General features: G+C 37.3%; 2 protein-coding genes across 2 annotated transcripts; both read left to right on the top strand.

The window, feature by feature from the left end:
• The first annotated feature begins 12,892 nt into the window (after positions 1-12,892).
• On the top strand, positions 12,893-18,305 carry cmss1 (cms1 ribosomal small subunit homolog). The gene is made up of 9 exons (XM_084421734.1): positions 12,893-13,011; positions 13,467-13,675; positions 15,352-15,429; positions 15,782-15,917; positions 16,012-16,071; positions 17,055-17,157; positions 17,239-17,387; positions 17,492-17,580; positions 18,041-18,305. The coding sequence occupies exons 1-9, from the start codon at positions 12,963-12,965 to the stop codon at positions 18,122-18,124; spliced, it is 957 nt and encodes a 318-aa protein (XP_084277860.1). The 5' UTR covers positions 12,893-12,962; the 3' UTR covers positions 18,125-18,305.
• Positions 18,306-18,445: 140 nt separating this feature from the next.
• On the top strand, positions 18,446-22,727 carry tmem30c (transmembrane protein 30C). The gene is made up of 8 exons (XM_084421730.1): positions 18,446-18,579; positions 18,724-18,937; positions 19,709-19,825; positions 20,489-20,596; positions 20,763-20,853; positions 20,937-21,086; positions 21,164-21,376; positions 22,201-22,727. Exons 1-8 carry the CDS (start codon positions 18,512-18,514, stop codon positions 22,386-22,388), a joined length of 1,149 nt encoding a protein of 382 aa, XP_084277856.1. The 5' UTR covers positions 18,446-18,511; the 3' UTR covers positions 22,389-22,727.
• The last annotated feature ends 1,102 nt before the right edge of the window (positions 22,728-23,829 follow it).

Below are 23,829 nucleotides of genomic sequence, written 5' to 3'. Positions count from 1 at the left end.
TGAGGCTGCCCAGAATCCATCTGGAGAGGACCAGGCCTGCCTTGGTACATTGGCTCCACTCATATTCTTTTTTTTTTAATAAATGAAATAACAATATTTCCTCCAGCTTTTTCTCAAGATGCTCTAGATAAGCTATTCGGTTTCATAAGGCAACTTGCGAGCAGCCTGCCGCGCAAATCAAAGACATCGTAGAGTTAAACGAGGACGTGATGCGTTGCAGCACAGAGTGGTTTGCTTGTTCGTTCGCTTGCTTGTTTGTTTGTTTGTTTGTTTGTTTAAATATGGCTTGGAAAACTCGCTTTAGCGTGCTTCTCCTTTGTGAGAGCTATAGTGCTCGAGTTTGATCTTTCACATGGTAATGAATGAGTCACAGACGAGAATAAGACAAAGAGGAGCATATTTTGTTTGGTGCTCATCGCATAATGATGTGAGCTGGTACAGTGTAAAGCACACCGAGTCAGGTTTCAGGGACAAAAAGAGATATATTTTAATCAAAGCCCACTCCTTGACAGAGAAAGAGGGAGGGACGGATTGAGAGAGTGAGGAGACAGAAAGAGAGCGAAACTGAAAGATGAAGGGGAGAAAAAGAGAGCTCAAGACAAGAAGAAAGCGAACGAGAGAGAGAGAGATAATGATGAAGCAGTTTGTTGTAACTTGCATTTCTTCAGTTGAGCAGCTTTGTGATGTGTGTGCATAAGACAGTTTCCTCCTGTGTACAGTCACTGTTATTTTGGGATATGAAATCATGGCTTTTGTTCTAAAAATGGATGCCCTGAATGTGGGATGATGGTAGCGGCCGAAAATACACATTCAACGTCAACATTTTATGACCTTAAGAAGTACTCAGTCCGAATTGATGCTGACATCTCAAGATGTTTGCAGGCAAACCTCATATCATTCCACGGGACAGATTCAGCACAGCACTTAAGCAAAAATCCCCTCATGCAGAAGTTAGATTCCATAGGAAAAAAAGTCACAAATGAGATCTCTTTACCATGGCTGGTGTTTCTGCTAGACAGCAATGATATTAATGGGAGAGCGAATGGAGACGCTTGCTTACGTCTCCTGCTTCACAGACTTTTCCCCTGAGATAAAGACTCCAGTTGCATGAACATCATGTTAAGACTTTGTCTTAAGAACTAGTATGAACAACTAGCAGTTAGTTAGGGGTAATCAGTCTTACTTTTGGGTATCAAATTAGACCAATCTACATTTCTATGTAACTGACTTAAAGAAAAAAAACTGATGACTAACTTGTTAGACTAGTCTTAGCCGTTTATGCAACCGGCCCCGGGTTCTCAACTGGTTTTGCGTCATGACCCAGATTTTACATGGGACAGGAACACACAATACACATTATTAAGAATAGTACCATGAACACACTCACAGGCCCAAAAAAATTGAAAATCACTAGCAAGACATCAAACTGGAAAAATGTCAATTCTTGGTTTCTATTTCTCTCTATTTAAGTGTTTTCATACTTTTGGCAGTCAATAAATCACAGCACAAAACAAATTGTGGTCGGCACAAACCTCATTTATCTGTGCTGCAAGTGAAGCTGTATTAATTTTTTTACATTATAGTTTTGTTCATGGTTTTCAAGGATCAGTGGATGTCAAGTAACCTGCTGGCATCTACCTAATTTATTTCGGTTCTATGAAGAGACAGATGATTAGACGCACAACCTTTGACATCAACAACAAAAATAAGGGTTTTCTCCTCATTTTAAAAGTTGATAAGCCCAGTATATTTTGCTATCCTTACTATACATGATTAAATGGTTGGTAGCATCACATTATTTGCAATATCCCAAGACCAAATTATATATTTAAAATAAGTATAGTAAATAAGAAAGAAATATTTTCAAATTAATTAAAAGTATTTATGAATTATGTTGTCATCTTTCAATTATGAATCATATTATAGGAATTTATATTATATTCAAGAATCTACATTCTTGTGTCAACAGCGCTATCTTTTTTTTTGTCCAAAGGAGAAAATGAAATGAAAAACGATTTGAGACAGAATTGATGCTTAAATAAAACATAACTCCATTAACCTGAGATATGAAAGAGCAAAACCTCTGCATAGTCAGGGTTACAGGGTAGACATTTTTTTTTAATAAATGTGTATTAAATGCACAGAAAATGAATACGTTCCATTATTACTGAAGAGCAGCGACTTCATAATCAGAGCAGAACACTGCAATATAAAAGTGAGTTAAACTGATCTTTACAAAATACTGCATGTCTTTCACAGAATCACAATACAGGCTTCACAGTAAAGGCCCCTGGTAAACGAGATTTGCTCATGTCGGCATTCAGTATTTTGCACCGCTTAGGGGTTTCTTATGGAAATGGAAATTTCAGTAGATCATTTGGGACATCAAGTATGCATGTCCTGTAATCTTCTTCATTAGGCATATTGATACTTCTGAGAGAGGCAGAGAATGAGAATAAAAAGCTTGTTTATGACTGCAATAGAAGCTCAGATCACTGTTATTGATGGTCTTTGCTTAGCCAAATGCATTAAAGGCCATGTTTGCATGTGTATGCACAGCATTTTGTTTAGTTTGACCTGCATTACAGACATTATGCTTTTGTTATGATGCTTTGTGTACAGTGACGCATCATTATGATATATCGGTTCCTTGGTGACAAGATGAACTACACTTTGAAAGACATGCGATTTCTCTTTCTCCTCCCTTGCCACACACACACACACACACAATGACCCTGGTGTGAGACCAAGATGGATTGCTGTCAAAAAGACAGACACAATAAATAAACAAACAAAGCCATAACAGGCCATTTCCATGCAGATCCGAATGCATCCATCAATAAACACCTGAACATCTGCAGGCGGGACGTACATACGCGACGTCTCAACGTGGAGGTATACAGCTGGGTTATGAATGTAGTCGTCTCTGTAATCTATCAGGGCTGAGTTTTAACTGCAGTCTGTCTCTGTGGGGGCCAGGAGTGTGTCACAATGACAAATGCAGCGTTTTACCACTCATCAAGTACTGCTAATGCGCTCCAAAAAGAGCTTATGAGACTGCTTCCTGCGCTCCCTCTCTTTATTCGCTGACATGAGTTGATGCCGCACGATGAGTTGCTCATTTCTGATTTTTTTTCTTCTTCACGAGCTCACATCTGCCTTTCCGCTAATTAGCTGTGTTTACGTTAAGGTGGCACTCACAAAGACCTGCATCAGAAAACTAATCACAAGAGGAGTACATAAAAAGGAGCTGGTCACGCCAGGCTAATTATTTTCTTCAATGGGATTTTGATAGTCTTTCATGAGGAGTAAAGAAAGTAATGGCCCCAAAAAGTATTTTGACACTTAAGCCACACTTAAAAAATACGGATGCCATTTGCTTTAGAAAGCAACATATCAAATCTAGTGGAATCTTAAAACATAAATATGAATTTAAAATTTCATTTTGTGAAATGCTTTGCTTGAAAAGGGTGTGCTTCTGCTATCATTCTTTTAAATAAATGTCACTTGGTTTCATCTTTCACCTAATGCAATGATATTCATACATTTTTAAGCGTGGCTTCAGTGTCCAAATACTTTATGAAAAGTTATGATGCTGTTGAGGGTAGACTCATAACGTCAGGAATAGCTTTCATATGCAAACCAAAATGCATGTTCAACTCTGAAATACATTCACACGGAAAACTGATAATAACATCTATGCCACTTAAATTATAGGTTTCATGTGGGTTTTTTTTACCCAGCCCATATTTACAACTAGTAATTTCCAATAATGTATAATCATACTAGCGCGGTGGCAAAAACACTTTTTTAGGCTTTCACTGGGATTACATTAAGTCAAATAGTCACTGGATTAAAGTCTTCAAAAACCCTGAAAATCTCTTCTGAATTGTGAATGAACAATTGTAGGTGTAGTTCTATACAGTCACACTAAGAAATCCTGCAAATACATAGGCAATATTGAGCCGATTGCAACTGACAGTGCCATTCTGACATAACATTTGACAACATCTGCAACATACCACAAAAAAAAAACATTACATGCTGAGAACTGCTCAATAAATTAACTTCAAGAGAGTTCACCCCAAAAATTACAATTCTGTCATTATTTAAACCCTTGTGTTGTTCCAAACCTGTAGTAGGACACTTTTTTGTGGAACACAAAAGAAGATATTTATATATATATAATTTAAAAAAAGGTTCCCTTATAAATACCCAGCAGTTGCTCTTTCATAACTCAAGAAATGTAAAACTTCTATATAGTTTATATTTTTTTACATATCTCATCTACATCTCAAACTGTTAAATATCAACTTTATCTCAGATATTTGTCCAAACGATTAGAAATCACTAAAATAGACACAACTGTTGACAATGATTAAAGCGATAGTCTACATAAAAGTGATAATTCTGTCATCATTTACCTGTAGGAACACAAAAGATGTTCGGCAGAATGTTAATGCTTCTCTTTTCAATATGCAAAAGTGTAAATGAATAAGAGAGATTTTCAGTGAGTAATTTCAATTCATTTTGGAGCTTAACAGGACCGATGGTGACTGCTTTTGCTTTATTGATAACCTGTACATTCTCCAAAAAACATCTTGTTTCACATATGAAAGAAAGTGGATGACAGAAGTTAATGTAATCACACTTTACAATGTTTCATTTGTTCACATTAGTTATTAGTTAACATGACCTACCAATAAGTTAGTTAATGCACTGTGAACTGACATGAGCAAACAATGAAACATTTTTTTTTTATTACCAAACAAAAAATGCTGTAAGATGATATTGCTCCTTCTTTGGTAATGTTATCTAATGTTAACAAATGAGACCTTATTGTAAAGTGTTACCGTTAATGTTAATGTTATTTATTAAAGATTACAAGTGCGCATGAATAAAAATAAAAAAAAAGTGCATGGATAAACAATATAAAAAAAAAAGAAAAGAATTGTCTATTTAGATTTCATGGTGATGTCGACATGTAGCGCCGTTGCGCTCGGGCGGCCCGAGTTCGAGTCCCGGCTCGTGGTCCTTTCCCGATCCCATACCCCGTTTCTCTCCCACCTCACTTCCTGTCAACTCTCTACTGTCCTGTCACGATAAAAGGCAAAAATCACAAAAAAACCCTAAAAACAATAGATTTCATGGTGACTTTAATAGTGCTGTTGTGACAGCATTCGTGCAACAAACATTATTAGTGTGCACTACACAGTGCACTGCATTACGAGCACTGACCTGATAATAAATACACATTAGCGGCCTGCAGTGCTCTGCGGTTAGGGTTCGATGGGTAATCTCCATGCAGGTCTTCCCAGTGATTCAATTACACTTGGGACTCATTAATATTAAATGAACTATTAACGTATATAGGCTGTTTTATATGGAGGACTCGCACGCTGGCGTGTAGCCGAGGTTGACGACTCTCTGGGCATGCATATGCAACGTATGCACGCCCACACACAAGTACACACACACAGGGGTGCAGCTGTGCTTACTTGTTGGATGAAAATCCCCCAGCAAAATGGGTGCTGTGTTTTTGCACATGACAAAGTGCTGGAGGGGCGGGTTTGGAACAGGGATTGATTTTTGAATTGAAGAATGCAGCAGCGGCTATGTATCATCATCTCCCTGCTCCTTCCCTCTCTCTATCTCCCCTCCTTTCGGTCTTCTGATGTTGGCGTTTAGCGTGTGTGCGTGCGTGCGTGTGTGTGTGTGTGTGAGTCTGTGTGTGTGAGTGTGTGCTTGCCTGCCTGCCTGAGTGCATCTCTAGCAGAGAAGCTCAGAGGGAAAGTGGGTCACACTCGGCTCGCCTCAAGACTAAGACCAGATCTGCCATGCACACACGTTTAAACACAGCACAACGCACCTACACACACACGCACGCACAAATCCACCTTCACATAAAAATGCACATCATATTTCCCCTAATCCTCCAGAGAGAGGATCTTGATACATCACTATGAGTCTTGAGTTATTTGAGTGGACAGTTCACTATTCAGAAGAGTGAATTACCCTGCAGCTTTTCAAGGGAGAATCGGACACAGTTTGTGAGGACTTACCTCTCTCTCTCTCTCTCTCTTTCTCAACCCCTCCTCATATCTACTGGGTGGATTAAACCAGTGTCTCTTTCATCCTCATTTGGCAGTATGAGCGCTTCTCTGAGTCATGCTCTTCCCGGGTTCTGCTGAGCTGTTGGGTATGTAAAATCTGTGCAGGCATCACCTGGGAATACATAACTGTACCATACTGTCACTCAGTTTTACAGCATTTCAGCCATTTAGCATATTGAGGACATTTTGTACAGGATATGGATATAGTTTCCATTTCATATAATAACTGTTCTGTATCCAAACTGAAACTATACCTACACTAGGCCTATGTGAAGAGGAAGCTTACCGTAAGAAAAGAAATATCACAAATGGGATCTATTTAACTTCTCATTTGTTTAAACAGCTGTGAGATTAAATCGAGAGCAAATTGAGGTTTTGAGAGGTCTTCTGCTTCTCAGAATCATCTGCTGGGTAAAAAGACCCGGGTAATCTCACATGTGTCCTCTAGAGATCTCTATGACGTTTCAAACTGCCCTCAACTGTACCAGAATAGATTTTAATATTAACTCCCTTCTCATCAAGCTTGTCCAAGAGCAAAACAAAGAGTTGTAAAATCCACATTAATCAATAACCATGCCAACTGTGCTTTAAAAAAAAAAAAAAAATCTTTTTTATTACAAAGATCGGTATTAACTTAATCATATGGTCACAATCACGTTTGTTTGGACTCTTTGTGTTTTGTCATCATCTGCCTTAATCACTCATTTGTTGTCATGGACACTGATGATTTTCAGCTGTGGACTCATCAATCACCATCATTATCACCTGTATTTTTGTTCAGTTCTGTTTCACTCTTGGGTCCGGTATTGTCTTTTGTGGATGCATTGTATCTTGCTCTGTGCCAGTTTGGATTACCCTTTGGATTTATTTAATATTACCTTATTGCCTTCATCTTCTTGTTCATACAACCAGCCCTGTGACACATATAAGTTATTAACTATTATATTACTATACACACATAATCATTTATACATATATATATATATATATATATATATATATATATATATATATATATATATATATATATATATATATATATATATATATATATATATATAAAAGCCATGATTAATATAATACTCATGGCTGGTACAATTCAGTGTTATAGTATAATTTAAACAAGAGTTATCACTCTTGCATGGCTGCTACATGCTGTTTTGTAAACTCTGGTAGTATTAAATTTAGAGTGATGAAATACTAATTTAACTGTGTGCAATTATTGCATATAGCACTAATGTCAAAACTAGCAGTGCACTTTTGGCCTCATGTTTAGTCAATACCTTGCATGCATGTGCGAGTATTTCCACTCCACGGAGTGCATTGGCATGGGCTAATGAACTATTCGGTGTGAGACAGCAGGGAAAAGATGCCACACTCAGTGAATAATTTGTTTATTGATCGCAGCATTTAAATGCAGTATTGATAAAGAGGAATCCACTCTAATGGAAAGGAATGGTTGCAGTATCAAAGACTTATTGCATCTGGGGGAATGCAGGACTGACAAATTTTATTGAATGATGCTGGGAACGCTCGAGGGAGAGATAAAAAGATAAAGGGAGAAGCGGAATGGAGAGAAAAGAAAGAGCCCAGCATTGCTGTTGTTGTTTTTTTTTATGCTGGTGGTGGGCTGATGTCCACCAGCCAAACCAGCACCAAACCAGCCTTGGTAATTCATTCCGGTTTAAGCTGGTCTTTTCATCACACAAATGTTATTGTTTTGCCAGTCATTTCTTCCAGGAATCAACTTTAACCCAGTTGTAGCTCAAGCCTCACAATCCATATTGCAGAAATCTGTGTCCTTGCGTTCAACCACACACTAACGGCAGCATGTGTCACTGTGGGTGGATCGTTCCCGTGCGAGTAACAAGCAAGACGGCGTGGGTGTATTCATTGGCCTTTCCCGGCAAAATACTATACGTTATATTTGAATTGAGTTCAAGATGTGGTCAAACGCACTTATAAAGGAGATGTCGCTACCCCATGTGTGCGAAGCTTCGCTAAATGATGTATGCACTGTATGCACACGGCCTGCTTAAATGCAGGCTCCATAAATGATTTAATGTGGAGCGCTACACTCTGTGCTTGATCCGCAGGCCGTTTCTTACACACTTGCACTAGATTATATATTACACACACTGTGTAATTTATAGATGGTACTTTGGGTGCAATATTAGATGCAGAAAAGGCAAAATAAAAAAGGCCCAGCATGCCATCTAGCATACCAGAGAGATTTGACTATCGTCATTTGCGGTTATTTGCTATTCTGAGTCATAAGGTTGGTAGAATAGAGAAAAACCTCATGGGTCTGTCAAAGAATATTAGACTGCAGATATTCAATTCAATAGTGACTTTATGAGTTTCTGCATTACCGTAGAAACGACTGGCATGGTAGTGGTATCGAAAGCATCGATGACAACCTTTCTTTCCATCTCTCTCTGATATCAGACGAGACATAAGCGAAGGAAAGAGAGAGAGAGAGAGAAAGAGAGAGAATGGGAGCGTGGGTAGAGTCCCATGCTGCCACAGTAGGGGTAAATTATCCATAATCAGGGCATCAATGTGGATGGGTCCATCGGAACCTAACACTTATACCCCATAATCAGCACCTCCGTGTCAACCAATCGCTTATAGCCGCACAAATTGCCACCATTTGAGCTCCCACACAGTCTATATTACAGATGTGTTTGAGTGTGTGTTTGCGTGTGTATCGGTGCACACTGCCTCGACACAATAGAGAGGTCAAATTCTCCGAGAAAAGGAAGAGCAAAATAAGCTAGAATGATTAGAAAGAGAGAGATTAGATTGTTGCCTTTCAAAGCCGAATTAAATCACCTTTCTTCTTTCAGATGGGGACCCGGCAAATTGCCCTCTAATCTTCAAATCATCATCATAGGAAGGAGGGCAAACGGTGACAATGACAATTCAAAAAATGCAAAATAGATTCTGCACCTCATGAAATTAATTGTGTCAGTTGTTTCGTACTTTTCTGCAGCATTTGAATCTCCAGCCACAGTAAACTCTTATCATTTCCAAGAGAGAAGCTCTGACCTGGATTTGTCAGCACTGCGTTTGAGTAAGGACTCTCAGCTCTGAACATAAACCGCATTCTTTTGTGCTGCTTAAATTGGGGCTCTCAAAGCTCTGTTAGAAACTCTGGCATGACCTATTCCTGTTATTTCTCAACCTCTTGCAACTTACAGCCAACCTAACTGCCCAGTCTCTTGTTACGTTACATATGGTGCACATATATAAGAGATGCATGCATGCTGATATTAAATAGGCCACTGCAATGTAATGTTCGCATCCACGCTGAGAGTCTAATTTGTTATGCATACTGAACCCACACTCAACCACAGGTACAGCCGTACCTTGGGATGTACTAAATGATATGCCTGGATTGAGGGAAGGGCCTGCTTGGGGCACAGAATAATCAATATTAGTTCTTAGGGTATGTTTACACAACTAAGGCTACGTTTATACGGAAACGATCTGAAGAGAAAACGCAAAAGTGATCACTTTTTATTCTGCGTTTAGACGAGCGTTATGGGGGGAAATCTGCGTGCATATGGTGACGCAAAAGTGTGTGAAATTCAATGTAGTATGCACTCCAGGCGGCTAGGTGGCAATGTGAAGCACTGATCGGTGCCTTCACTGTCTAGCAGACTTTTGCGTTTGTACCGTTTAGACGGGAACGCGGCGGTGGAGCGTTTTTAAGATTTCCACTCTGGAGGGTGGTTTCACTTTTTTGCGTTTTTAAGCCCCCAAAACGCCATCGCCATCTAAACGAAAGGCACATCTGATAAAATATTTTTACGTTTTCACCTGCGAGCGCGCCCTAAAACAGAAACGTTTTTCCTTTCCGTTTTTCGCGTACAGACGACAACGTTGTCAAAACAATCCCCGTTCACACGGATCTGCGTAAACGACTAATAACGCGGTTTTATGTAAGCAAACCAGTAGTTGCCGATGTCACATTGTAAAGAAAAACTAGTAATAAGCATGCTCATGGCATCACCGTTTTCACAAATTCGTGTTTTTGTTTTTGTTTTGACAATAATGGTATCGTTTCCAAAAACTTGCACTATGAACCCAGTTTTTAAAAGTTTGCATTTTCAGGCTCCCAAAACGCTGTTATTGTGTAAATGAATGGCCAAAAACGCATTAAAAGTTTCAGTTTTTAGATGAAAACAGTGTCATGTAAACGACCCCTTAAGGGATAGTTCAATTCAATTCAATTCACATTTATTTGTATAGTGCTATATAATGCATTTTCTGTAAAGCTGCTTTAAAACGATTGTGTCTACATTGCAATTTTGAGTGATCTGTTATCAGAGGTGACTGTGTCCAAGTTAAGCATTTCAGAAATGTGCATATATACAAATCAAGCAGTTAGCTAACAATGTATTAATTTAAACAATGCATTTTAATAAATAATAAATTAATTTAAATTAATACATTTAAATTCTGTCATCATTTTCTCACCTTTATATGTTCCAAACCTGGCCTACTTTTTTCTGTGGAACACAAAAATTAAGGCATTCTGCGGAACTTTGGGAGCCAAACAACATTAGAGCCTGTAAAAAACTATAGGCTTATTCAGGTAATTTTTTTTCTTTGTTTTAACTGCTAACTGAGGTTCAGTTTCATGAAGGCAACACTACATCAATATAAAGGCCAACTTATTTTATTATCATATACAGTTTTGTATTAAGTTACAATCAAGGAAGTCTATATAATACCTGTAAACAGTGATCTGCTTTCCCATTCATCTCAACGGCACATTCTCAGCTCCCCAGAAGTACATGGTTTCCTTTTTTTTTCATGAGTGTTAATGAGATCCTTCCTGTCGCCAGGCTCACATGAACCTAGAGGGAAATATATATATAAATATTGATATAAATGTAAATATAGTACACTACAGTACACAATACAGAAACAATGTTTTCACAATATTAAACAGCTCAATTTTTGATCTGTTTTGAAATAATAAGAAATGTTTCTTGAACAATTACACCACTGGGAATTGTTTCACTATAGAATGCAGCTGCATAGTATTCCAACACTTGATCTTGCTCTGGCTTCTTTTGAGACTATTTTCATTAGCGGAGCAAACATAAAAATATATAACTGGACATGTTATGTCTGAAATGTCACACAATATTAACATCTAGTTTATAAAACTGTTGTAGGGAAAGCAACATCACCCAAGCAAGAGCAGGGTTGTACTGAAAACCAGCGTTTAAATGAATCAAGCACGTTCAAAATCCACAATGGGGTGATCTATGAACTACAGTATTGTGCTCTTGATCAAAGCACTCAACCTCAGGTAACACCAGAGGGACTGGCCTGTAATAAAGTTAGGTTCTGCAAGTCAGTTTGGATCAAAGCGTCAGCTAAATTACAAAAGGTAACATGCCAGTGACTACAATTTGCACTCTGTTTTAAGAATTTATTTGATGGCTGCATTACTCCATTGCGTCCCCGTGGGTCTAAAGTGTTGTAAACCAAAGGAGAGCTCTCAATAACACAGAAAATCTACTGAAACAATGAATCCCATAATGCAGAGAACGCATTCCACACTCCATCAGTCTTTTGACCACCGCGGCTTGAATCCAACGCAGCTTCACAGTCTATTTCAGAGCATGTTGCCATGACGAGAACCTACTTGTTACTAGGATCACTCAGGGAGAAAAGAAAGAAAGAAAGAAAGAAAGAAAGAAAGAAAGAAAGAAAGAAAGAAAGAAAGAAAGAAAGAAAGAAAGAAAGAAAGAAAGAAAGAAAGAATGGTTGCAATTAGGGGAAAATTACAATGTTGAGGGTAGCCTATATTTCTCCCTTCCTTTGTGTGTGTGTGTGTGTGTGTGTGTGTGTGTGTGTGTGTGTGTGTGTGTGTGTGTTTAAAGGTTGCACTTGAAAGTGTAAGACTAAAATATTCCTACTCGAGTTGGAATTGCAATCTTAATTTTATCACATTAAAAAAGCTGAAAAACAGTTCATAAGATGAACTTGGTCTTGACTTTAAAATTCTGAGCATTTTCACCAGTATTTGGGACAACAGCATTAAAGCAAACTAGGCACCCTTCTCTCAGTTGCCAACTGCTCTTGAATAATTAGATATGGCTTTAGAGAATTTCTCTACAAAATCTTTTCCATCTTTGGATAACCACAAGTGATCTCTGTGATAGATGAACAGCCTGTGAAGTTTCCTTCAGTGCTGTACGCTGAAGGGAAACAGAGATTTTTAATTCATGTTTGTGATGAATAAATAATTGCTTGCGCGTTCTTGTGTGTGTCTATGCGTGCGCGCATGGAGGGGTAGAGAGGCGCGAGCTTGGAATGAGGAAGGATAAATTATAGAGTTATGACCAGTCAAACAAGTGTGGTGGAAAGTGGAACAAACGAGCACACACACATCTCAAATTCTCCATCCCGGTCCAACATTCACACATAGAGACGGTAAACACCCTGCAGAGTGATAATTATAATTTTATAGGACTTAGCGCCGCCTAGTGGTTCAGACTAAGTTAATCTGAATAGGCTACCGCATAATGAAACCACATGAAAACCTAATTTTTTAGGATAGAATATATTTTTAGATTACAAATAAACCTCAATAATCAAACAAGTAACTAAAGAACAATAGAAAACAACGTACACTTTTAGTATACTCGAATGTTCTTAATGCTTACAATTATATAACGTTAAGTCTTATTGTAAAATCAATGTATTTGATTATTATTTATTTTATATAATATAGTCTTGTTTTTACCGGGTAGATTCGCGCAATTTTTGAATTATGCGAATCTGCCGTGCGCAAACTCCAGACATGCGACTGCGGTTTGAGACATGGCTGATGATTTGGGAGACGAGTGGTGGACCCAGGGAGACAATTTAGGTAAAAAACATAGTTTTTTGTTTGTTTATTTGAACTATAGTTCGCGCTGCAATGTGTGTGTGTCATGTATTTATGCTCTGCGCGTGTCGGTTTTAAACAGCCTGCTGTGCTAGGGCACACTAGTGCTCTAGAAACTTCTGCCTAACAAGGTTATGTTAGATCGTTAATAATTATTTTGTAACTTACATGAAACTTCTGTCAACAAACGAGCATCAGTTGGAACTTGGTTAGCCTCATATTGGCGGATCTATGGCTTAACATTTCTTACTAGATTCAGACTACGCAAAACACGTGTTTGCCCTGTCTGCGGTGCATCTTGGGATATGTAGTTTTCTCCCATGTAAACAATTGTAGTATTGTAGTACTGTTTGTATTTGAGCTTTTTTGTTATTATTAATTTGGTTATTAACGTCAATCATGACATTTCGTTTATGTGCAAACTTTGTCCCATTGAGGTGTGTCAGAGGTAGAGGAGGACACACAGCCACTTACAGAAGAACAACCGATTAAATCTACATCAAAGAAAAGGAAGGGTGATAAACAGATTCAAGAGGAGGACACACAGCCACTTACAGAAGAACAATCAAATAAATCCACATCAAAGAAAAGGAAGGGTGAAAAAAATATTCAAGACGGCACCAAGAAAAAGAAGAAAACTGTTAAGGTAATACACACACAAAAGTGATGCTTGTGAGGCAAAAAAAAACCAAAACTGAATAGTGTGCAACAGTCAGGTCCCAGATATAAGTTCAGTTCATAGGGAAATTGATTTTTAAAAATAACTTATAAACCATTAAAGACAGATCTACTGAGATGAAATTAATCGATGGTAAATACTTTTGTTGAAGCCATCATTTCACATAATTTAACATATCCTTTTATCCGTGTTCATTATTTGCATTCAAGCTGAATTCCTGGTGAAAAACATTACCGATGATTCAGCAAAGAAAGCTACAATGATAATCGCAGCAAGCAAATCACGTCAAAAGAGCTCTGCAGCGACCGCCCACATCCATGAAGCACTGCTAATGATGTAATCTCCCTATGCTCTCTAAAGAAAATAGATTTTTATATTTTTCACGTTGAAAAAGTGTGTTGCCACTGTTGCACTCTGTTAAAGCTCTAGTGTGGCTCAACCAATGCCGTGGGTTTGGGGTGGGGGTTCCTTTAGAAATCTGTTGAAAATATTTAACTTCTATTTAAAGGGCTCCTATTATTTTACCTTTCCTTTAGTGTGTAATATAGCTGTTTGAGCATGTAAACAATCTGCAAAGTTACAAAGATCACACACTAAAGAGAGTTTAAAGGGTTAGTTCACCCAAAAATAAAAATTCTGTCAGTAATTACTCACCCTCATGTTGTTCCAACCCCGTAAGACTTTCATTCATCTTCGGAACACAAATTAAGATATTTTTGATGAAATCTGAGAGCTGGATCACTCCTTCATAGGCTGCTAGGTAATTGATATCTACCATCCCAGAAAAGTTAGTAGACATTGTTAAAATAGTCCAAGTGACTTCAGTGGCTCAACCTTAAGTTTATCAAGCGACGAGAATACTAAATACTTTTTTTTTGGTAAAAAAATCTTAATTTGTGTTCCGAAGATGAACGAAAGTCTTATGGGGTTGGAACAACATGAGGGTGAGTAATTACTTACTGAATTTTCATTTTTGGGTGAACTAACCCTTTAATTTACATAATTTCTGGCTTTGACCCACCCTCAAAGAACCGTTGAATAAGTGATTTTGCAAGGAGGCACCTTTTTTCCGCTTCCTGGGGAAAACAACAACAAACAAACATTATATGGGCTTCCAATACCGATGTCATCCTAGATAATAGTTTAATAATAGTTTACAGCTGCGCATGAAACCTCAGGACCTGAAACCCGATTTTGTTAAGGGGCGTTCCGACACATGATCTTATCATCTGACCAATCACAACAGACTGGACCAGCTGGCCAATCAGAGCAGACTGGGCTTTTTGGAAAGGCAGGCTTTAAAGACGAAGGAACTAAAACAGAGCTTTTCAGACAGAGGGTGTAAAGAGGTGCTACAGTAATGTATAATATGAGAAAAATAATGTTTTTTGAACTTTAAGTCATGTAAATTTATTCTAGCAGAATTCTATTTTTGAAGATTTCTTCAAAAATACAATAATGAACTTGTACATGAGCATAATATGGGCACTTTAGAAAAATGTTGTTACCTCGACTTTGCAAATCTTTTTTTCTTGGGTTCAGGCATTTAAGTCTTTCATCAAAGAGATGTCTTTGAGACAAAAGGTCTTGTGAGCAAAAACAGAACCAGGGCATCTTTAAGTAAAGACTGTCTTTCCCTGCAGAAAGAATGTTTCATCACAGAGGAGAGATCAGAGGAAAAGGGTGATAAGGAGTCCAACAAAAACAAGAAGAGAAGAAAGGTAAGAATTATAATTCACATTTCTGTTAATGTTACTGTAGATGTCAAACTCTTTTGCCCAGTTCAATATGCTGCTTTAGAATATTTTCTTTTCATTTCATGCTCTATAGAAAAGTGACAAAAAGAACAACCTTACCCCAGAGATGCTTTGATTTTACGGACCATAATTTGACAGCTCATTTCTCAGTTTTCATAGGTCTTGGTTATTATTAGTATGTTAAGATAATTGCCTCTTAAATATTAGCGGACGGAGCTTATCTGAATTCATTCATTCCATTTCTTGTCACTGTCTCTGCCACTGATGTATTTGCTTTAAAACATGTTATTGTTGCATAATTCTCCTTTGTCTTTAGAAGAAGAAAACTATCACAGATGTCCTGACGAGCTCTGAACCTGCGCCGGGCTCTCCAGCTGACCTTATGAGCCTTCTGAAGAATCACTTCAGCCTGACCCGCTCTGTTATTGAACAGGAGGACCTGACGCTAAAGGGTGAGTCGATTAATGCGTGTTTGTGTCTGCTTTTCCTTTGAATCTGCATATTGGATGAGGAGGTTGATTTTGTTCGTTGTCTTTTCTGTTTCAGACTCTTGTTTCCTCAGCTGTAATGACCTTACACATAGCTTGTCTTCTTACCTCAAAGAAGGTAAAACACCATATATATATATATATATATGCCGTGTTTGTCTTTTTATGCAGTCTTTTAATTTCTTAAAAGGATAGTTCACCCAAAAATTACCCATTTTGTCATCATTTACTCACCCTCAAGTTTCTTTCATCTGTTGAACACAAAAGAAGATATTTTAAAGAATTTTGGGAACCAGACAGGTGACTGTAGCCATTGACTTCAATAATATTTTTTTCCTACTATGGAAGTCAATGGTTACCATCAACTGTTTGATTATCAACATTCTTTAAAATATTTTCTGTTGTGTTCAACAGAAGAATTAAAGGATTGTTCACCCAAAAATAAATATTGACCTCAAACCAGGAGCATCTGACACACTCATTTTGAATAAGCAAAGATTTACCCATTACAGAATATAAATTACCATTCAAAAGAAGTCTGATATGCTCGCTACAGGTGCATTTATCTGATCAAAAATACAGTAAAAGCTGTAATATTGTAAAAAAAAAAAAAAAAAAAATTACATTAAAAAACTTTTCTATTTTAATATATTGTAAGTGTAATTTATTCCTGTGATGGCAAAGCTGAATTTCCAGCATCATTACTCCAGTCTTCAGTGTCACATGATCCTTCAGAAATCATTCTAATATGCTGCTTTGCTGCTCAAGAAACATTTATTATTATTATTATCAATATTGACAACCATCATTTTTTTCCTGGATTTTTGATTCATAAAAAGTACATCATTAAAGAACAACATTTATTTTAAACATAAATCTCTTGTAACATTATAATGTTTTTTATTGTCACGTTTGATCACGTTTTAATGCTACTTTTATCCTTCCTGAATAAAAGTATTTATTTCAAAACTCTTACTGACACCAAATTTTTTAATGACAAGTCAGGGGGCTTTATTAATTGTGTCCATTGTGTTAATTGCTTAATGAATACATGTAAATAGTTTTTATTAACACAATTCATATTAACACATTTTATTTCAGTTTGTCCAAAGTGGGCTAAAATCCAGAAGCAGCACACCCAGACCCAGTCAGTGGTGTTGCTCATCGTTTGCGGATCCGCTCTCAGAACTATTGATCTCATTAAGTGAGTATCAGTTGTTCTTTTTGGAATAATACAGAGTTATTCTTCCCAAGTGTTAGACTTTTTTCTCTCTTTGCATTTAAGGCAGCTGATAGCATTTAAAGGCCAAGCTAAAGTGCTAAAGCTGTTCGCGAAACACATCAAAGTGGATGACCAGATAAAGTCATTAAGTAAAGGTGTGACCCATATTGCTGTTGGAACTCCTGGGAGAATTGCTGCCTTGTTAGAAAAAGGTTTGTTTTCATGCACATTTCTTAGAAATGTTATTTTTAACCAACTTGCATGGTTTTCAGTTTTGTGAAACGCCTTTTTTCGCACCTTGATTTTTGTGCTTTAGAGGGTTTGACTGTGCAAGGACTGAGGTATCTGGTACTGGACTGGAACTACCGAGACCAGAAGCTCCGGAGAATGGTGGATATACCAGAGGTAGCACTGATATGCTGTTTTCAGATAGGACAGACATGTTTGTTACAACATTATAAAGATACTTTTTAAAGAATTATAATACCGATAGAGATGAAATATACATAAAATATTGATATCTAATGTAACTAGCCAAATGGATGGATGATTTTGATACACACTAATAGGGTTAGTTCACCCAAAAATGAAATTTCTGTTATTAATTACTCACCCTTCATGTCATTCTAAACCCGTAAGTGTTCGTTTATCTTTGGAACACAAATGAAGATGTTTTTGATGAAATACGAGAGCATTCTCTCAATATTTTTCAATAAAAATTCAATAATTTTGAACATTTTTAAATGTGCATATCTGATAAAGAAAACTTTGCTTATTTGGATTTAATTGGGTTTAACTGACTTTAAACTATATTCTTATAACTGTGGGAAAAATAGCTTAAAAATACATCTTTTTTGTGTTTCAGGTGAAAGAAGACTTACTGAAAATGATGGACCGTGGTCTAATTCAGAGCTGCAGGGAAGGAACATTTAAAATAGGACTCTTTTGAGCAGACAGTCTGTTCTCTGTTATTTACACGTTCATATTCATTTACTTGCTCAACATGTATTTGATAGAGCTATTATAATGTATTTTAGTAAAATATGTCTGCTGCAAGAGAAAAAATATTATGTGTGAGGTTTTTTTTTTTTTACAATTAAAAATAAAAACATCTGATTGGACAAAAAAAATCTGTCAATTTTTTTTGGTCTTGTGCATCAGGAGCCCCTCCCATTTTAGACTGTTTATACTTTATTCTGAATATTTTGCTTAATGCAATATCCTGTTACAACACACATGCTCAGGCACCAAGCGCACACACATTTATTCAAATGCGGCTCCCACACATTACGGCAGAGTCCAGGAATGAGGAGAGACTCAGTTCTGATAGAAAAGAATGTGTGGAGCGCTGGGGAGGTTCACAGTCAGAGCTAAAGACAGGGAGAACTGCTCTGTGTGTATAAGGTGGGGTGGTTGTAGTTAATAAGTAACAGTCACATAAGGTTCAAAGGTTCAGTCATACTGGGAACTGGGAAAACTTCCTTCGGTGGCAGTTAAATGAAACACTTTCTTATTTGAATTTGTGTTATTATTACTATTTTTGTGAAGTTGCAGAGAATCTGAGATGGGAAAGAAGCAGGCAGTCACAGGGCCATTGTCGAGGCGTCCGGATAACTCCGCATTTAAACAGCAGAGGTTACCCGCCTGGTCTCCATCTCTCACGGCACAGACCGTGCTGCCAACTTTCTACATCCTCTCTCTCGTGTGCTTGTTTCTGGGCGTCTGGCTCCTCATCACTGTTCAGAAAACACACGAACTGAAGGTTAGACGGGTTTTTTTTTTATCAAGTGCCAATGTGCAAGACAGCAGGAAGTGGGGAAACAGACCAGAAGGATGTGTTCCTCTGGAAACAAGATCCACACAACCCACAAATTAATTTACTGTGTTTTTATAGTGTAACTTTATGTATTTGTCAAGTCCTTTTGCTATTTTTACTCATGTAGATCTAACATTTGTCATTTGATCAATTCAAAATATTGGTTTCGTTTCGCTGTAATTAAACATTTCCTGAAGGTTGGTGATCAAAAGGCAAATTTTATTCACAGTCATTACATTAGCACTTATTAAACCATTCAGTTTAGTTGTTTAATTAAAGTAGCTGACTAACTTCATATGACCATGATTGTTGTCTTGTTTGTTATTAGCATTTCTTGCTAAGGCAGCCATATCTACAGACCAGAATATCATAGCCTTGGGGGTGCGCTATTTTAAATTGGGCCAGTAAACAACCACCCTGAACATCTTAGCAACCATATAGCAAAATGACAGCAGCATTTGCATGGGCATCACTCTGTTTTGAATGGGCATCACTCATGGGCATCACTCTGCAAAAAAATCTGTTTTGCTACATTATGATACCTCTATAAAGAAAATTTCTCAGTATGGTCACTGATAAATGATGGAAAGAAAAGGGGGGAATGGGATTCAAACCACACGAGCACCACATCACAACCTTTTGGAGTATGTGCTGCCATAACTCCAACCACAGTCACATTTTACACTCATGTCGTATGTTGTTCTTTCTGCTGCATAGGTGGATTACACTAATGCTGGAACATGTGAACGATGCTTCGAGATTCGGAAGCATGCCATCAACACCAGAACGCCCTGCACATGCTCAGTCCAATTCTACATTCCCCAAAACTTTTCGGTGGGTCAGTTCAAGAAGTGATTTGACCGTTCAAAAGTTTGAAAGATTTTTTTTTTTAAGGAAAGTAATGCTTTTATACAGCAATGATACATTAAACTGATCAAAAGTGAAAATGTTCTTCTGAACTTTCTATTCCTCAAAGAAACCTGAAAAAACATGTATTATCGCTTTGAAAAAAATATGAAGCAGCACAACTGTTTTCAACAATGATGTTTTGAAGAGGAAAATTGTGTGCAAAATACAAAATTAGTTTTTATGCATACATGATACTAGTGTATCACTCACTAGCCTTGTCTGCACAATTTGAACTCCTGGCATTTGAACCTAACTTTGGTTTCATGCACTGTTTCCAGCAGAATTTGAGTATTTTCTGCCTAGAAAAGTCCCACTGGTAAAACGATGATTTACATAAACTCAAATAACGTAATTAATTGTCTAATTTTTCAAATTATTTTCTGAGGTAAAGTTTCTGTGCCTCAGATTTTACAGTGTTCAAACCATACTTTAAAAAAAGAGAGAGAAGACATCCTAAATTAAATCCATATTACAAATGTCTGATTCCTAATTTAATTGAGACACCATATGAGCCTCATAATTTGTCATCCGCGTGTTTCCTTTCAACATGATGTAGTACTATGTCTGATAGCATGCTGTCTCCCTCAGGGCGATGTATTCTTTTACTACGGTCTGAGGAACTTTCATCAGAACCTGCGGAGGTACATGGACTCCCGCGATGATGCACAGATGGTGGGGAGGAAGAACAACCTGAAGGTGCTGGACGTCTCTTTCACTCCCCTTCTGTTTGCACTCCTTTTTCACGCTCTTTCCTCATCCCTCCCACTCACTGATTAAAATAACGTCTGTCTTTATTTGATCTCTCACTATGCTTCATATTAGTAGCGCTGTTATCACATCCAAGATGTTATTGCTCACATAGGCACCGAGTTCGTACTGCGCTCCGTTCGATTACGATGCAAACAGAGTGCCCGTTGCCCCATGTGGTGCTGTGGCCAACAGCATGTTCAACGGTGAGACACATGTTAGTATTATGCTAATAAGCCATTTTGCTTGCTGCTTGTGATTTGTTTATACCATTTTATTTTTATTTTAGACTCATTTACAGTGATTTATTATCCAACGAATGAGCCAGAAGTACATGTTCCACTCTACAGGAAGGGCATCGCTTGGTACACGGACAAAAATGTCAAGTTCCGTAACCCTCCGACCAACAACACGTTCACACTCCGACAAGCCTTTGAAGGTACACACCACCATATGCTGCATGTGTTATGAGCATGTGTCTGTTTTTCTCATTGTTGTCTCTCTGTTTGTTCTCAGGCACGATTCGGCCCTTATACTGGCAGCGTCCGGTTTATGAGCTGGATGACACAGACTCCAACAACAATGGCTTCATAAATGACGACCTGATTGTTTGGATGAGAGAGGCGGCCTTCCCTAATTTCAAAAAGCTTTATGGGGTTCTCAATCGTGCTCAAGGGCCTTTCAATCAAGGCCTGCCCAGTGGCAACTACAGCATCTCTATAATTTACAGTATCCTTTGCTCATGGAGGACAGAATTGGTTGGAAATGGAAGGAAAGGGTTCGGCAGCACTGACAGCCAGGCTTTTGGTTTGGTGACAGAACTTATTACATCACTGACAAAATTGGATGGTCACAATGGGAAGTCTGCTTTTGTTAAATTGTTTTTACCTCAGTTCATTTCAAGGGATAGTTCACCCAAAAATGAAAATTCTGTCATCATTTACTCACCCTCATGATGTTCCAATCCTGAATGGGTGTCTTTCTGCTGTTGAACACAAAATAAGATATTTTAAAGAATGTTGGTAATCAAACAAATATCTTCTTTTGTGTTCAACAAGAAACTCATACAGGTTTGGAACAACATGAGGGTAAGTAAATGATGACAACATTTTCATTTTTGGGTGAAATATCCCTTTACTTTCTTCTGCGGAACACAACATATTTTATGTATAGCTCTTACATTTCTAAAAAATAACTTCTTTATGTTCCACAGAAGAAAGAAAGTCATATAGGCTTGGAACAAAATAAGGATAAGTAAATCATGACAGAATTGACATTTTTGGGCCAACTATCCCTTTAAGGCACTATCCCCTGGTTTGGCAGACAATGTTTAAGATAGTCCCAGACTAAATTGCATGTTTGAGCTGTTTTAACTGAAAGCAACTTGCATATCTGACATATCTTAAAATAGGTCAGTGCCATTGTTTTGACTCAAGATGCACACCATGTTTTTTTCTAAGGCACGTTTATAATCTAAGCCCTGTCTGTGAAACCGGGCCTATATGTATCCATTTCATTTCTATCTTAGATTTAGCCTTGATTTATACCTTCAGATTTTCCTGTTGAGCCCTTTCAAGGTCAGAAGGAGCTGGTGATCTCCATGGTGACCTGGTTTGGTGGGCAGAATTACTTCCTGCCCATAGCATACCTGGTGACCGGTGGACTGATCTTGGTGGCAGCTATTGGACTCACAATGGTGTTTGTGAAAGTGGGCAAAAAGGGCAAGAACTTGGAGGAATAAGCCAAAGGAAGAAGGAAATGTACATCAGAAAAGAATGACAAACATTGCCATTATAGGCATATTGGAAGCAATTTAATTGTACATATACATTGTACATATCATCCTATCTAATTATGAGAAAAACATATTTTTGGCCAAAACCCATTTTGTATGGTTCAATAATAATATTAATAGTTTTATATACAGTGGCATTCAAAAACACACATTGAAAATCTGGGATTAAAAATAGAGATTAAGTGCGTGATCTGTGCAAATTTTTCAATTAAACTTTTCATGCAAGTTGTAATGCTTCTAATTTGTAATTGAAACAAATGAATCTGTATTAAAGTAGAAAATGGCAAAATACAAACATTTTTGCAAGTGGACTTTTGAACTCCACTGTATTATGATGATGAAATGTAAAAACTGGCCTGTATTTCCAGACAGGAAATTAATAATGGATAATTATAATTTTCAGCTGTCTAAAATCATTGCACTGAGGTCTCTTCACATCTGACATAATCTAAGTTTGGAATAGCATACTATTAACTTCTCTATGCTTTGTGTAATGACTATATTGTGCAAAGTATGCAAATTTACTTTCTACAGTACATACTCGTAAAAGTACGTATGTAAAAGTGCAGTTTACAAAGGGGACATTTGACTTGTACTTCCATTTCCAGTGTGATTAATTAACCAGAAAGAATTGCATAATGTTTAACATACTATTAAAAAAAGGGATACAGTACGTACTCAATTAGTACGCAGTATATCAGTAAACTACCAGCAGGGGGCGTCTGTGACATTATACGAAATCCTGATATGTGAACACGCGATAACAAACCACCACCTGTGTTTGCTCAACAGCAACACTACATTTACTTGTTATACAGCATACAATATGTGTTATTTTTGAAGAATGCATCAGTTTACACATTTGACGTATGTATTTATGCGCTTTCAGTACTCCAAATAGTTTACAAAGTGACTTCTTTGTCAGCATGAAACGTTGGGCATAACGCATTCGTCATTCAGTCAGACTAATATTTGGGGAAATTTTTATCACAGGAGCTCTGTATACACATACATATTAAATCTAAATATTTGTCTTATATTGTCATTGGGGAGACTCTTATATTGTCATCTACCCATTAATATTTTGAAGCTTAAAATATTTGATATTGTGCTTTGGGATTTCAACTGCTCAGGTCACATTATTAAATTGTGTTATATTAATAGTAAATAAATAAATATGAGAAATAGCACTGCTGCATAAATTAAAGGCCAGTGAACGATTCCTCAATTCAGCAATCTAAAAAATGTATTTCTTGTAATTACATTTTATTTTTTAATAAAACTTAAATTTACAATTTTTAAATTGTTTTTCTATACAATCAATCTACAGTACCAATCATTTAGAGACAGATGTACAGTGAACGGCAGACAAACATGAACACACACA

The sequence above is a fragment of the Rutilus rutilus genome (assembly GCF_951802725.1).
Source record: "Rutilus rutilus genome assembly, chromosome: 10".
NCBI classification, from domain to species: Eukaryota; Metazoa; Chordata; class Actinopteri; order Cypriniformes; family Leuciscidae; genus Rutilus; species Rutilus rutilus.
Note: the sequence above shows the minus strand (reverse complement) of the source record. Positions and strands in the feature narration are given on the sequence as shown.